Source organism: Juglans regia, chromosome 2 (assembly GCF_001411555.2).
Source record: "Juglans regia cultivar Chandler chromosome 2, Walnut 2.0, whole genome shotgun sequence".
NCBI lineage: Eukaryota > Viridiplantae > Streptophyta > Magnoliopsida > Fagales > Juglandaceae > Juglans > Juglans regia.
In genome coordinates this window covers 31,306,185-31,324,433 of record NC_049902.1, presented here as the reverse complement: position 1 = coordinate 31,324,433, position 18,249 = coordinate 31,306,185, and the positions used below count along the sequence as shown (strand labels likewise).

Sequence of the window (18,249 nt, the reverse complement as noted above, 5' to 3'; positions counted from 1 at the left end):
GATGTAAGATTTTTATGTAATCTTCCTATATGCTCACATGATATCATGATGACTGATGTGACAAATCATTCCCTTTACTATTCTCAATTCCCTACATTCATGTAACTTTTTTGAGTTAAGGTGAAACACCATTGTCCATCTCTCTCTCGAGTTTGAACTCTAACTTCGTCCTTTCTTGGCTGATTTTTTTTTTCTTTTTTCCATTTTAAAAAGAAATCAGGCCCAAACTGATCAGGCCGAGTTCTCCAATTATCTTTTTTAAGTTTATGAGAATTAAAAAGCAAAATGAATCACGAGAGAAAAAACTTGGAATCCACGGATACAATCATACAACAAAAATTCTTATACTGTTTATTATTGTTAATGTCTCAATAGATTTTCTTGTGATTATATTAAGGGCGGTTTAGACACTTAAAGTATTTTAAAATATTTATGAATAATGGTGAAATAGTTTGTAAGTATTAATAAAATAATTTAAATTAAGATATTTTATTGAATTTAAAAAAAAATTAAAAAAAAATATAAAATTAAAATATTATTTGAAAAGTTGTAAAATTAAATTAAAAATTTAGAAAAGTTATAATAATTATATGAAAAGTTGAAAAATTTGAAAATAAAAATTATTTCTATTTAAGTAATATTTACGAATGAAATATATGATAAAATTTTAAAATAAAATTTTATTTACAGTCCGTAGATTTTCTATAAAAAATAATAAATTTAAGATTCACAAAAAATTTTTTTTTTAATAATAAATTTCTTTTTTTTTTAAAGATAATATCAATATACATTGCCTGCACATCTTAACACTGTATCGAAAATTACTCCTACGGGGTATTGAAAATGAAAAGAAACACAACAGCACAAGCACGAAGGCGCAGTAGTGAAAGCTAGCCCACTGTAAACGTGACCCATCCATTTAAATGAAGCTGGCTGCTCTATATAAATAAACAAACAAAGTTAACTGCAATTTGTTTTCATAACACTCTTCAACTCATTTCATATGATTAAAAAATAAATCAAGCTTGGTTTCAGATTCCTTTCTTGAAAGTTACGGCGTAAAATCATTGTCCTTAAAACCTTCATCTAATTCATAATAATAATAATATTAATTTGGTTGGCAACTTCTTGGCATGTTCATGATCATGTCTTCAAAACTACTTTATTCAAACATGTTTTGGTCCGTAATTTAAATTAAAAGGATAGCTAGAGATCTTTTGGGTTCTTTGAAAATATATATCCAGACATTTCGTTGAAAAAGAGAAACAAGTAACTGCAACTTTCTTTTATACACCATCTTAAAAGAGACGAAACAGATTCTACGTCACACCTGTCCATGATGGTCTACAAATGCAGTGCGACCGCGTATACACAAAGTGACAAACAACTTTTCCGCAGCTGCATGTTTTTATATGAAAACATTGGGAACAACGTCTGTACGTAATACTCCCTTGCTTCCTTTAAAATGATTTTTTTTTTTAATATTAGAACAGAGTAACGTGCAAAGCACGTTTATCTAATTGGGTGAATTAATTATTTAAAAATTATATATATTTTTTTATAAAATATTGATCGTAATAAAAAATTTAATGCATAGAAAAAAAAATCTAAATTTTAACAAATGTTTTTGGCTAGTTTGCAAAGATCATGAAAGAAAAACATTAGTTGAAATTTTGTGTGAGATCAGTCAAGAAGACGTTGAAATTTTTGTATTGCTGATAGTTGAATCGATATAGATTTACAGTAAATTGAATCATCTACTATTTTTCTTAAATTTATGTTGCAATATTTTCTATATATCGTAAATGCTCTTGCATAATATATATTTAATAGCATTGCATAATTAATAAAGACATAAAGAATTTATATGCAGAAAATTGAAGCACTGTAAATCAATACAAGTTTTATTATGCAATGTAATTATATTATTGACATTTTTATTTTTGAGAATAAGAGATATTTTCTACTATACCTATCTTTTAATGCTATAATATAAAAATCAATTAAAGATTTTTTTTTTTTTTTTATAATTTGGTTTTAATAGATTTGTTGTTTTTGTAATATATACGTGAATTGTCTTATAGATAATGTAGTAAATATCTTAAATTACAAAATAACGTTTTTTATTTCAAACAACAAAGTAGTTAAAAAAATAAAATAAAGATACCTCGGCTGTGTGATTTAACCAAATATAAGTTATAACAGCAGCTAATCTTCCTGTATTGTCATCAACTTCAACATATGATCAGCAGCTGTATATAAACAATGACAATATCATTTTATGTTAATATTGATAAAAAAAACTACATGTTACAAATTTGTGGAATAAATTATCAAAGTAGAAAATTTAGAGAATACATAACGTGGTTGAAAAATGTTTTGATATTTGTAATTGTTACAAAGGAAGCTTTCATTATGTTCGATCATATCCAATTTGCTTGTTATAATTAATGCATGACATGTAAAAAAATATTTAGCGTAAATTAACAACATTTATCTTCGCATTGATCCAGAATTTTACTTTCTTGCATCATATTAGAAACAATTTTTTAGACAAAGTGTTTGCATAGAAATTTAAATCAGGTACTAAGGAAATGATTTTACCATCATGGGTTATAAACTCTTCATCAATTCGGCAACATCGCAATTGTTGATTATTTCTTGAACACCAATAGACGTTACATATAAGAAATTCACCATAGGTCAAGCTTATAGTCAGATTTGTCAAAAACAATTTATGTGTAGAATCAAGTACTTTAAAGTTTTTAACTAATCCGTAATAAATTAAGTAATGCAAAAAAACTAAAATCTTTCTAAAATACTTACATTAAGAAAGTTGGACGTGTTGGGTTTGAATAAAAGTCTGCAATTGTTTCAATTATCAGTTGACATTTGCATTAGGAAAACTGTTTCAATTATAAAGGATTTACAATTTGGCATATTTATTACATTTCTCAGCAACAAAAAAAACTTATTATAACAACAATTTCAAAATATTGAGAACATTCCTCCCTTGCAAAAAAAAAAAAGAAGATAAATAAAAAAGATTTGAATAAAATAATTAGGGAATTTTTTTTAATCAATTGTTTTTCCAATAAGCATGCTTGGTAGATGTAAACAAATTCAAATACATATTGTGATAATTTTGCATTGTTTCACAAAAAATGTTTTAAATTATATTTTTCTTTTTTTTGGAAAGGAAGAGTGTCCGATCCCAAGTGTTTTGAGTTTTATCATCACAATATAAATTTTGTTTTCTTCTGAATAGTGCAACAAATTTGTAAATAAATAAAAAATAAAAACCTTTGACTTTCATGAAAAAGAATTTACGAAAAAATATAGATAGTATAATTCAAATGGCAAATTTGCTTAAAACATGACATTAGATGGTGTGAAAATATTTCTCATCTGGCGCTTGCTGTATGTAATTAGTATGTTATGTGTTTTGTATATTTGTGAATGGTTCTTTTTCCCACAACCAGCTTTTATTATTGAGAACTGTTATATACACAAAGATATTATACAAAATAAATCTACATACTGATGTGGTTTTTGAAATCCATTAGATTTACTTTACAATAAAAATAAATTTACAATCTAACGTACCATATCAAACTACATCAGTTTATATATTTACTTTTTGTGTAATCTATTTATGACTAAACTATTTTCGTTTATTATTTCAATTGAGTCGGTTTTGTTTTTGGGGGTAGTTTTCCTATATTGAGTTTCATCTCTATTTGCTTGCAGATACGATTTCTTCTACATCATTGTACTCACCACCCAAAAAATATAAATTTTGAACCCACTTGTTGGAAAAAACACCAACCAAAATTTATAACCCCAAAAAATAAAACTTAAACATGTACAAACTCTAAACTAGCTTGAAACACATACATTCGGAAAATATAAATAATTTTGAATCCACGTGCTCAAATAAATGCCAACAAAAATATACAAACTCGAAAAAAATAAAACTGAAAGATATAAAAAAGTCCAAATTAGCAGCTTGAACTCCAAAGGAAAAAATTGGGAGCAGACTATACAAACATGAAATAGATCAACTAAAAGACATACACATTAAACAAATTACATTAAACAAATGGTAAAAAACTCACCAAAACATTATAATATGGTGGGCGGAGGTGGAACTGCTAGTTGGCAAAGGCACAGTTCTCAAACATAAGAAATAAATAGAGATATTTTACAAGCAAAAGTGCTTCAAACCCCCAAGAAGGCAAGAAAACAGATATTGGCATGAAATATAAGAAGGGAAAAAATAAGGAAAAATTCTCCACCGAGAAAAGAGATGAAGAGAAACACAGAGGGGTAACCAAACTTCAAAAAACAAATATGCACCGAAAAAAATAATGAAGAGATACATAGAAGTTAAAACAAAATCAGAATACAAACATGCACGGAGAAAAGAAATGAAGAGAAAGACACTTAGCGAAAATATAAAAACCAAAAACACAATAAGACAACAAAAATCATAATATTTTTGCTAATACTATAATTTTTTCTAATAATAGGTTTTGCACATCCAAAAATCAACAACAAAAATATAGAAAAAGGTAAACAATTTATAATGGGATTCGGATCTCGCAGAAAGTGAGAAAATAGGAATCGAAACAACATATACAAATGACACTTCGAAGACCAACGAAAAAATATCTTAGATCCAAGTCTAGATTCAGATGCAAAAATGAACAACAAAAATACAACAAAATGAGAAAATACCAATAAAACCTTCAAATCCAAATGCGTTGCACAAGGTCAACACCGCTCTTATTTTCTAACATGAACTATCTAACCCAAATGTTTAGAGCAATTAAGTACAAATAAAAGTAAATAGAGCTAAGCATGGAGCTAATTCTTTGTTACATGATCATCCCTGCAAACTATAAGGGATGGTAGCAATGTAGAATTAAATCATTAAAACCGTGCATGGAAAATGGATAACCAAAAAATGAACTATAAAGATAAATGACAAAAAATGGATGACTACAATGTCTTATAAAATCACCAAACCCATATATTTTACACTCCAACAAAATATGATTTTATATATTTTATATTGTACAATTGGTGATTTTTTCTTCACCAATTGTACTTTTTTTTTCTCTCTTTTTTCCAATCTCTTCTTTAACTGCCTTCAATATTTTTAAAAACTAAATAAACATGACACACAAGAAATAAATAAAAACAACAAATTCATCAACCCAAACAGTATAAACCAATTTAGTCATATTTGGCTTTGTTCAATTGATCTGAAGATTTTTTTAATTAGGAAAATCATAACCAGTCTTTGCTTAATTAATCAGAAGCATATCTTTATTTTTAATAAAAGCCTTGATTTTTAATCAATCAAAACTCATATATTCTTTTATACCTAGTTTTTTCCAAACATTTTTAACCAGTTTTTCATTAATAAGATGCATAACTTTATTTTTAATAAAAGCATTGAGTTTTAATCAATAAAAAACCATTTTTTTTATCCCTAGAAAGATTGAACAAAATTCTTTTTGTAATGCATAAATTTGTTTTTGACAAACACCTTTTTTACTACCTTCAACATTTTTAAACATTTTACCAACTCCAATTTTTCAAATACCAAAATTCTCAACCAAAATAAATATAGAAATAACAAACCTAAAGATCTTAAACAAAAAAATGAATTAAAATTCTTTTTAAAAAAAGACAAACTTAGATAAATAGAAATGACAAACCTAAACATTAAAAAAAAAAAAAAAGCACCTGTTTTTTTTTTTTTTCAAAAAGCTGGGACTGAAAATCCAACAATATACAAACTGAATTAAACATATTAATAATAAAATCTAAAAATCCTAAAAACAGAACGAATAAAAAAATATGCAAATGAAAATCGGGAAAAGAAACTGAAAGAAATGTACAAACCTCAAAGCATCGTCAACTCCAAATAGAAAAGAGTAAATTCTCAGCAAGAATCAAACCAACAAATTAGATTAACTAAAGGAAAAAAAAAAAAACGATGACACAGAAGAAAAAAAAAAAAAAAAACAGAATCTCAAAGCATCATCAACCCCAAAACATACCATGCAAAATACTTTTAGGCTATATATATATACACACACACACACACACACTAGATGAAAGTAACATGCAATAATGCATGTTTGCTTAGTTTATATTTAATTCTTTTTGTTAAGAATTAATTTTTTATTAATAAAGACGTAATGTTTTTGGTTAATTAAATAACGATGTAATGTTTATGTTATTTATAAATAATTACACGCTGTGATATATTTATGATTTTATTTGATTAATTTTTAGTTGTAGTGTTTCTATTTGCCTTTTTTCTATTTTTTTTTATCTTTTTATTTTATTAAGCCTGTATTTTTTGGATAGGACTTGCTTTTAGTGGGTTTTCTCTGTTTCTTCTCCTACACATTTCACTTTTTTCACATCTTTAACGAGAGCAAAGTTAATGAGGGTTTGGACTTCGCATCATTTCGGTGTTTATTTCCCACCGCAGATCAGATCATGACTTGGTATCCTGCTTGGTATTTGGGTTTTTTTCCTCTTTTATTTTCCTTGGACGAAAAAGTTAATGAATGCCATGAATCTTTAATATGAAGCGAACCATGCATATTTTTGGGTTTCTTTTCCTTCTCATTTAAGCCTAGAAACTCCCCCTCCAATTAAACACCACATCACTATCCTACTTTCAACCCACTATGTAAGATGTGTCATATTTATTACCATTAGATGATAAAGAATCATCTTATAAATGATTATTCAATGATGATAAATATGTTACATTATATATAATGGGATAAAAATAAGATGATGGTATGGTTTATAGAATTTTTCGGCTTAAAACAAACTCATCTGTGGATGCATATAATGAAATATCTGATATAAATCACTTCGTTGATATCATGACTTCAAATAATGTAATAAATGGTACATACAGGGAACAAATTGACAAAAGAGCCAATTATGACCTTTCGTTTTTCATGTTTATTATCCAGTGCCTAAAGATCAAGATAGACCTTATACCCAGTATTCTTGCATTAATCACTATAAGAAAACTGCTTATTTACGACAAGTTAATTTAACAAAATGACTATTTGTAATTAAAATTAGTTACAAATAATCTTTTAGTTACAATAAATTAATCATAAAAACCTGTTTTTCTTATAATAAATATAGGCCGGCCAGTCTCATGCATGCCAATAAAGTCATGAAAATTTTTCAAAATTTGGAATAGAACAAATAGAGAACGATTCATCTCATACGATGTATAATGTACATGCTAACTCCTACAAATATTTAAGGTAAACAAAGGAGGAGTACCTCAAGAGATCAGAACCATTTGATAAAAGCGTTATACGAAATGTAAAACAACATGCAATTAGTATATGGTCAAAAAAGGTGGCCAAAATAATAAATATATTGATCATACCGTTTCTTTTCTTCTTTTGCAAGACAAAAATGTATAGAACTGTTATTTCATGCCGAAAATCAACGAGAAACGTGCTCAAAGATCAAAACTCTAAGAAGCTGTGTATAAACCTTCTTTACAAACAACAATATTTAATGAAGTTTAATTCAAATATGATGGTTTAACTTCCATACGTATTTAATGAAGTTTAATTCAAATATGATGGTCTAACTTCCATACACCCGTTATATTCACAGTACACCGACGGATTTAGACGAACTGCATTAACTTTAACGGAAAAACAACAAAAATCGTTAAAACAAGATTTACTGTTAGATAGCCACATTATATATATAAAGAGAGAGAGATATATATATTTTAAAAAGTACTATACATAAATCTCCATTAACAGAACCTAATTGCAAAACCCTCGGATAACACAAGTTTTTTTTCAATGACAAGATTCGCATGAAAAAAAAAAACCAATAAATTATTTAGCAAGCTTGCTTTAGGTGACTTTCTTCATTAGTTAACCAAAAGACATACAACATGACATTCGATCTTTATTGTCATCCTTTATTTCCCCCCACTTCCTAAGAAACTAACCTAAGTCTTCGAACAAAAAAAAAAAAAGTCTTAAAATAAGACTAAGACGTGCACAAACTAAGGTGACTAACCAACTAACTCAGAAGAAGATTCATGACTTCCTAAAACGTAACTTTCCTGTCTTCTTTATCCACTTTCTAAGCAACCAAACTTAAGCTAAAAGTTACTTTTCAAAAAGAAAGAAAGACAAGAATGTTAAAAACACAATCACATGGTCGTGTATATATCTCTCTCTATATATAAAGAGCTTATGAAACGGAATTTTCTTATTTTAACATAAATTTCTTGTTTTAACGGAATATGTTGGTTTTCATTAACTTTCCATCCGTTTGTAATAATTACAGAACACAGAGATACAATTGTATTTCATTTACATTCTATTTATGGCTACTTTTATGATTTCTGTTGGTTTCTATTCCACTATTAATATATTTAAATATGCTAATAAAACAGATTTATTATAATAATAATCATGGATTCAATTTCCAATTTGAAAATACGTTATAATAGGAAAACAGATTTATGTAGATTTGTATTTTCGTATTTATTATAATAGGAAAGCATTATAATAATTTACAAATAACCTATCTTTCAATAACTTTTAAGATATATATTAGTAATAAAATAATAAGATATATGTACTTTATTTTTATTTTAATAAAATATATTAGTGCTTTGAACTGCGCATACGTGCCTCAGGCACGTAACATCTTACTAGTATATATATATATATTCAAAAACCCATACTTGAGCAAAGAATCTTGCTTCTCAAAACACATATAGATTGGATTTCTACCACCAGATTCGAATTAAATTCCCATAGGACACACACAAAAACAGAGAGAGAGAGAGAGAGAGAGAGAGAGAGATAGAGAGAGAACTTCGGACAATGAAAAGTCAAGATGAAAAGAGAAAAGCTGAGATGGGGAGAGAGGGACTAACAGCGGTGGCCGCTGGGCACAGAGGAGCTGGGAGCTTCGGTGAAGGAAGAATGTTCGATGTTGGTGTGCGGTGGAGTCGTGTGTGACGCAAGGGGCTTTTGACGCTCGATAGTGGCTACATGGAGGCTGGTTGGCCATGAAGATTGTGCTATCCATGGCGGTTAGGTTGCAAGGAATTGTGCAGAGCAATGTTTAGAATATCGTACTGGTGGCCGTCGGTCGAGGCAGTGAAACGAAATATTTTGATATCAATACCGTTTCTGAATAATCTATATATGAATAAATTATATATATAAATATATATAAAAATTATATTCTAAAATAATAATCTATATATGAATAAATTATATATAAATATATATTATAAATAGTCTGTTATGAATTGGGGGGTCAAAAAATGAAAAAAAGAAAAAGAAAAATTAAACACTGAAATATAGGCCGGTAGGGCCGAAACGGTCGAAATTCTGACTAGTATGAAACAATAGGCTTCCCTGTACTAGCTACACCACAGAAACGGTATATTTTGGCCATATCGGCCGGTACGTTATGAAATTTAAAACATTGGTGCAGAAGACTCATGGCCGGGGATAGTGCGGGGAAGGAAGAAAAAAGGAAGAAAAATAGGAGAGAGAAGGGAGAGGAATTATGATTTGTGTGTGTGGGGTTTGAAATTCTAAATGAGTATCACTTGGTCAGGGACAAAATGGTAAGAAAAATAAGGGCAAAAGTATAATTATGCGAACAAAATAGAGGGACAAAAATGGAAGTGAAAAGTGATTGAAAATTCATTGTTCATGAAACTGAGGGACAAAAACATAAAAACATGAATAAAACAAAACAAACTGAGGGATAAAAATGGTAAACAAACAAAATAGAGAGGCAAAACTGTAAAAATGAGAACAAAAAATAAAAGCAAAGCGGGCAAAAATGAAATAAAAAGGTAAAAAATCCAGAACATGAAGTGGCAGATTGACAGATGAACAGAATACTTAACCATAAATTTTGTACTAACACAACTGGCAAAATGCAAAAGACAAAAATAATAAACCTAAAACACCCTAACACTTAACTGATAAAGAGGCAAAAAAGGAAAAATCGACTGACACAACCCCATCCCAATCCCTAACATAACACCGAAAAAGACTGAAAGAGAAAAAAAAGAGAGACTAAAACTGCACACCTGCACCAAAAGAACAAAAACCCTCACTTAAATGGAGAAGGATAAAAAAGATATAACACAACACAACACACACGGAAGGACAATAAAATTACAGTTCACGCTGGATAGGCTCTTATTATAATAGAATAGATAAAATGATGTTTCTCACCCATGCATTTGCTTCTCTCAAACTTATATTAGACCTTTACCCTACACTCTTTTTTTTTTTGTTTGTTCTTATTTCTCTTCAACATTAATTATGTGATTATTTGCAGAGCTATGTTAATGGGGGGCGGAGAAGTGAAAGAAAGGCAGCTGGGGAAGCCAGAAAGAGATGAGAAATGTTGTCTGAATCAGGGAGGATCAGATGAAAATTACCGATCCTATGAAACAGTACTATCCTAATTCCTAGGTTGCTTTCAATTGCTTCTCGTGCTTGTCTGAAAATTACTGATCCTATGTAACAGTACTATCCTATGTTGCTTTCAATTGCTTCTCGTGCTTTCAATTTCAAAAGGAGAAGAAAACAGTGGTTAATGAAAATGTTGCTTTCCTTTGCTTCTCGTGCTTGTAACAGTACTATCCTATGTTGAAGATGAAGCAATTGGGTTGGGCTAGACTACATGTACACTCTTTGCTCTTTAGAAGCTAAGTGAGCTTTGATTACATTACCATTGTCAGGAATTTATTTAATTTCTTGTTTTTCAGGAATTTATTTACGCAGATCTGCGAGATGCAATGTCATTCATGCATCCAACAAGAATGTAATTCATGATACATGTAACCTCAAATATCCCCTTTTTTACTTCAATAGAGCATAAATATTTATGAAGAAGATCATAATTAATGCCCTCAAATATCTTATTCAAATATATGAGATTATATATGTATGTATGTGTTAAAATATAAATTTATTGACTAAATTCAATAGGAATATGATATGAAATCAAAATTCAAATACTTTCAATAAGAGTGTAATGTAAATCGCTGCAATAACCTATATTTCTTGTAGTATAAAAAAAGTTAGATATATCCGGCCATTTTCTCAAATTTTTAAATAATAATTTTTTTAAAAAAAATCTCACCTTGAGACACAAACTAAAAGAATAAACAGTTCTAAATTAGTTAGAATAGATTTGAATAGTCTAGATCAATTATTTTGTAATTGAATATATATATATATATAACACTGATATCGGTTATGTTTTTTTATGATTGTTGAATCAAAATGCCTTTTTGGAACCATGTTGCATGATTGTAGTAGCTTCAGTGAACAAAATCGCTCACCATTTTGAGATCTAGTCACCCTAGTTAGTTCATATTTATATATATTTGAGTTACACATTTTAATTTTCCTTTTTTGTTATTTTCTACAAAGACGGTACTGTCAATCCATGGGGGCAAATATATATATATAAATATATATATATACACGGGGTCTACAACTCAATAGTCAGGTGCATGCATGCATGACAACATGACAAATTACTGACGTGTTAGTCCTGATCAAGAGTTAAAATAAAAAGTAAAATAAATTCGTATTTATCACATCATGATCAGTAATATGTCACCCGCAATCACAAGAATATTTGAAGATTTTTATTTATAGTAGAAACTGTAGTAGATTTAGCATATATATTCTGAAAAAAAAAGGGAGTTTCATCGGGTCAAGAAATTAAAATACATAGGCCACGACACTTGATCAACGGCTTACAATTACAGTCAACCATGTGCTTTTGCGCACGCGATACATAATTAATAATGGTAAATTAAAGTTGTCAACAATTAGGAGGATAATGCCTCTCGCATCGCTCGATCGTAACACATGATGGTACGTAGTACTATTGATCTAGTGCACGCAACGATCGACTTGAACAATTACGAAAATTGTCAACCTCAATCTGCAGCAATCAACACATAATCCTTCCACGTACATGCGCGCGCGCGAGAGAGAGAGAGCTCCTAGCTAGCTGGACTCCAGTACTGTTTCCATGGCAACCGAGGCGAAGGGGGTAGGATTAGTAGAATCTGCAGAGACCAAATTGACAAGAAAATCAAAGATATCAGTGGTTATAACAGCCGAGGCAACGTCCTCTTTGTGAAGCGTTCTTCTCTTTCTTTGCATGGCTACCATCCATGACCTTCGTGTCAATTCCTCGATGAACAATTCACAAGCCTTGGAAAACACGATGGGAGCCTCTCCAGATATCATGTTCACGTTGTCCCCAGATTTCTTCATGATCTTCTTTATCCTCGCCAACGGCAACAGGTGAGGACCCGTTCTCCCTCCGGCAAGTATTCCCGAGTATATTCCGGCTTGCCTCATGATCTTCTTATAAATTTCTACGTACCAGCTGATCTGAGTACTCTGCGCGCTGCTAAATAGTTCCAAGGATAGCTAGCTGTGAGGATGGAAAGCATGAAATCCATGAAGCTTTATATACATATATACACACATATATATTATATTATATTATATTATATAGGAGATCATCATCAGTAGTGCATGCATGTGGTTAATTTGGGGAAGGTTTTGCATGAGTGAAGGAAATGCGCGCATGGGGGCCGGAATGGTAGTAGTATACTAGTACTGGCCGGCCAGCATATCGATGATCAAGCTGCCTGCCGGCTAATTAAAACCGAATATATATTAATAATTTGGTATTACTAATAATTTGTAATATTTGATGATGGGATATCTAGTACACATTTTTGTTTCTTTCAGAGATCAGGAGAAAGTTGAATTTTTATGGTCTTTGCTTAGCTAGCTAACTATATATTAAAATAAAAGAAAAATATACGTACGTACGATAATATGGAGCCATATATTAAGAGTTTCATAATATTATTTATTAAATCAAACAATTAGGCATTTTCCCTAGCATCTAATTACATGCGTGTTGACAATATGTCGACAAGCTAGCTAGCTAGTTAGGAAAATATTCATGTCATAGGCCTTGAAATTAATAACCTAATTAATCAGCCCTACAGCTAGCTAGCTAGCTAGCTAGCAAATGATCATGAATATCAATTAATATAAGGTTGTATATATATATTTTGAAGGATCCATAAGGACAAAGTACTACTTTGTGGCAAATCAAACTCAAGCAGATATATTAAATTCAACTCGATCGATCGATCGATCGATGTTAGTTTTTTTGTGTTTGGCCATTCGGTTAAAGATTTGGGTCGCTGAATACAGAACATATATACATATATATTCGATTCCAGCTGATGATCAAATTTTATATATCTGGGATTTGTTGAGATTTGGTCCACGTACCAACCTTATTGCATAAATATTGCAGCATGAATAAATTAACAATTTTAGTTAATTTTTATTAATTATTGATTGAGTTTGAGGGAGATTCTAAACCGATCCAGTCATGATCAACTTTTACAAGTAATGATCTTCTGATCGTGTGCATGCATGCTCTCTTTCGCCAATGGCCGAACTGTTTTATTTTTTATTTTACTTTTTGTCTATTTAATAAGGTGCGATTTGGATAGTGAGTTGATATGAAAGTTGAATAAAATATTATTATAATATTATTTTTAATATTATTATTATTTTAAAATTTGAAAAAATTGAATTATTTATTATATTTTGTGTGAAAATTTGAGAAATTTGTATAATAATAAAATAAGATAAAATGAGATAAGTTAAAACCACTTCTTAATCCAAACTAGGTGGTCTAGTTATATTTGGATAGTGAGATATTTTCAGATATTTTGTGAATAATAATAAAAAAATAATGATAAAATATTAAATAGTAATGAAAAATAGATAAAAAATAATAATAAATAATAATGAGATAAAATATTCTCAAATATCACTAGGCCTAATTTAGTCATAGAATTTATATTGAAATTAATATTATTTTGTCGTGGAGTGTTTTATTTTTATAATTTTGACAAATTAACAATTTGGACATGCTAGCTAGCTAGGCGCTCACCTAGGCAATAAAATAAAGATGGTAATTTATTCAAATTTCGTTCTTTTTTTTAATCTATAATATATTAAAAGAGAGAGAGAGAGAGAGAGAGAGAGAGAGAGAGAGAGAGAGAGAGAGAAGCAGCCATGATCCCTTGGATCAGTGTGCTCGGAAGATACGAAAAGGGCTCCCTTCATTATACAGTTTTTTTTAACTGAGAAATGGTTGGGCAGTTTGCACAGATTCTTCATGGGCTTGGGGCTGTGATTGTGATTAAATTCACGCAGGCCACTAAAGAGGGAGGGAGGTGGGCTCAGTTAAATCTGACATCTGTTATTATTGAGCCCAATTACTTTCCTCCAACTCTAAAATTGAACTAAACCCACTACACCTAAGTCCGATCGATTTATTTTGGGGCATAATATTCTTCTCATTGAATAAGTCCAGATGTTGTTATAGTGACATATTTTAACTGGTTTATGATATTATTCACTTAACTAAAAATAGTAACGAAAAAAAATAGGTAAATTTGAAACTCACTAAGAAACAATCTAATTTTTAATAATGAATTTTATTTTTTAAAAAAGAAATACGTGAGACTTTTTTTTTTTTTAAAAGAAGAGGACAGTACTCCAAATTTATTAATAACACTCACTTGTGACGGAGAAAAATCGTGATTACAAACAGATACCTGAGATTACACAATAATCAATAAGGACCAAAACCCACAAATAAATAAAACGAAAGCGACAAATAATAAAGGATTATATATAAAGCAACAACAAGGTGCACCTATAAAGATAAGAATGACAACCTGCTAAAAAACATTAGCTCACACAAAAATAAGAAAAATAGATGCAATTAAACAACTATCTCACTATGAAATTCACAAATAAGGAATATTAATTTTATCCATGCGAAGAAGATCCCGTAACTTACTGGGCAAAATATCTATTTCTTCACTCCAGTCTATGTTTAAACCCTCAGCTCTCTCCTTAGCTAAAAATTCAGTCGCAACATTTTCTTTATGAAACACATGACTCACTCTATACTCCATGCTTCCTAGACATATTTGAAGCTCTTCCCAAAAATCCTCAAGATACCAAATATTACAATTTCCCCTATTAAGCCATCTAACAAGGATTTGAGAGTCTGTCTCAATGTGAACTCGATAAAAACCAAGCTAACGGCACCTTTTAACCCCTTCGAGGAAATTTCTCATTTTAGCAAAATTGTTAGAGCCATGGCCTAAGAATACAACAAAAGCCGCACAAAAATTTCCACCATCATCACGAATAACACCTCTAGCTCCTATCGACCTTAGATTACCCTAACTGTTACCATCCTTATTAAACTTCACCCGATTCTGCTGCGGTCGAATCCATTTCACCATAGATACTTTCTTAGGTTTAGGTAAAATCACGGGATATCCATCCTCTTTAAAATATCAATATCCTTTGAAGGGAGATTCACACTTTTAACGGTCAACTGCATAATACGACGAATCCAAACTTTAATAGTATGCCAGACCGAATTCACCACATCAAACTTACCTTCATATCTAGCTTTACAACGTTAATTCCAAAGTTTCCAGGATATAGTGGAAGGAAGAAGATAAAAAATAGTTCGAACCTGATTAGACTTTTCAGCACGATGAAACCAAAAGTTCACTTGCTCTTACCAAGTACCAAAATTACCCATGTACACACCTAACTGAATTGAAGCCAGACGCCAAATATGTCTACCAAAATCACTTGTATAAAGCACGTGGTTAAGATACTCAATATTACCAGAAGAACAACAATTACATTTTGAAGCCATAGAAATACTGGCCATTATCTTGCCATCCACACTCAAACAGTTATTCGTAAATTTTCACATCATTATAGAAATTTTTTTAGGGAGGTGATTATGCCAAATCCAATTGGCCTAAGGTAAAGTTGGAGCCTGAACCCTAATACAATCCCAAACACTTTTAGTAGTGAAGTTACCATCACTTTTCTTATTTCAAATAAGAACATCCTGCCCAGCCTTACGATTAGCCAAAAATTGATATAAATCATTAGCTTTGTGAGGGCCTATTAACCTTTCCAAGCTCGAGATCTCCCACCCATTTTCAATGTAACACTCTTTAATTTTAATTAAGAAATATATTCTCTATAACTGGATACTGGTCTTTTAGGGGGCCACTCTCCTTCCAATTGTCATACCAGAAATAAATGTTACCCTCCTGCACTAGTCACTTAGAATTAGCTAAGACTTTCGGAATACATCTAACAATAGACTTCCAAAACTGAGTACCCTTATTATGCTCCAATAGGGATAAATGATTATCCATAACATACTTGTTACGAAAAAAGCCCACCCACAAAGGCTTACTCGAGATTAAGCGCCACAGAAGTTTCATATGTAAAGCCCTTTGAATATCTCCAAAGTCCCTAATGCCCAACACACCTTCTTTCATAGGTCTACATATATTATTCCAAGCCACCCATTTCCTTTTACTTTTTCCTTCAGAATCACCCGAAAAGAAAGTGCTCATGAGCCTATTCAGCGACTTAATCACTACCTTAGGGATATGTAAGACAGCTAAAAGATGAGTGACCATGCTAAACAAAACATGACGCAACAAAATAATTCTACCCCCAACAAAAAGCAATTTCATCTTCCAACGTGCAATTTTCTTTCTAAATTTACCAATTAAATCAACAAAATCACATGCCTTCAATCTACCAACCACAATGGGCACTCCCAAATATTTAAAAGGAAAAGACCCTTCAGAAAACCCAGTAAAGCGAAGAATAAAACATTTTCTAGAGACATGGATATGTTTAGAAAAATAAATAGTACTTTTTTCTTTATTGAGAACATGTCTCGTCCATTCTTCATAACAATTCAAAACCTGCATCAAAACTTTCATAGACCTCTGACCACCATTAGCAAAAAATAAAAATATCATTAGTATGCATAAGGTGAGAAACAAGAGAGGCACCTCAAGCTAGAGTAAACTGCCCAATTTTTTTTATTCTCGAAGGATTTCTGAAGCAGGTGAGAGAGAACCTATTGCATAACAATGAACGGATAGGGTGAAAGGGGGTCACTTTGCCTCAGACCGCGTTCCCATTTAAAGAAACCCAAAGGGGTGCCATTCATCATGAGAGAAAACCACGGTGAAAAAATACATGTTCTAATCAAAGCATAAATTTGAACGGAAAAACCAAAGGTCTCCAAAATATGTAACAAAAAATTCTAATCAACTCTATCATAAGCCTTAGACATATCCAAATTAATCAAAACATTACCCCCATCAGATTTTTTATGGATAGAATGAACAAAATCCTAGGTTAAACTTATATTCTCAAAAATAATGTGACCAGGAATAAACGTCCATTGCTCTTGAGAAAGAATCTTAGATAGCATGTTCGTCATACATACCACAATAATTTTGGCACATATTTGATAAAAAATCGAGCAGAGGCTAGTAGGCCTAAATTTATCAAAACTATTAGTGTTCTCCACTTTAGGAATCAAAACAATATAGGACGCAGTGAATAATTTGGAGAGGGATTTTGTTTTAAAGAACGTAGATATAGCTTCCAATAAATCCTCATTGACTAAATTCCAACAAAACCATTAAGACCAGAACTACTCTCAACATGAATACTAAAAAGAGCATCCTTAACTTATTCCAGGGAATGATCTTTACAATTAAGCAAATTATCAGCATCGAAAATCACAAGAGAAATGAGGTTACTTGAAGTAGGCAAATCACGACTACTGCTATTCCCCAAATCTATAGCAACATGGTGAATATCAGCAGGAGTACTTAACAAAGTACCATCAGCCAAACACATATTCTATACCCGATTCTACTTCTTAGCATTTAGGATAGTGTGAAAGAATTTAGGAACCATTTTTTTTTTTGTTATGTGAGAAAGTTTCGTTGCCTCTCTATCAATCCAAGTAAAAAGATCCATCTTAGCCACTAGTACAAGATCATTATCATTCTCAGGATTAAAGTACATACTTTAATCAATAAAAAAACATGTTTATTCAACTCCCTTAAAGCCACCTTAGCCATTTTCAATTTAATAGACAACTTATGAATCCCAACACCAATACAATCTTGCTTCCACACTCCCTCCATAAAATTAAGAAAATATATATGGTCTGTCCACATGA

The 18,249-nt window shown here is 30.7% G+C and overlaps 1 protein-coding gene across 1 annotated transcript; it reads right to left on the bottom strand.

The window, feature by feature from the left end:
* Window positions 1-12,098: 12,098 nt before the first annotated feature.
* LOC109014507 (nuclear transcription factor Y subunit C-1-like) lies at window positions 12,099-12,458 on the bottom strand. The gene has a single exon (XM_018997006.1). It carries the CDS (start codon window positions 12,456-12,458, stop codon window positions 12,099-12,101), a length of 360 nt encoding a protein of 119 aa, XP_018852551.1.
* Window positions 12,459-18,249: the final 5,791 nt, after the last annotated feature.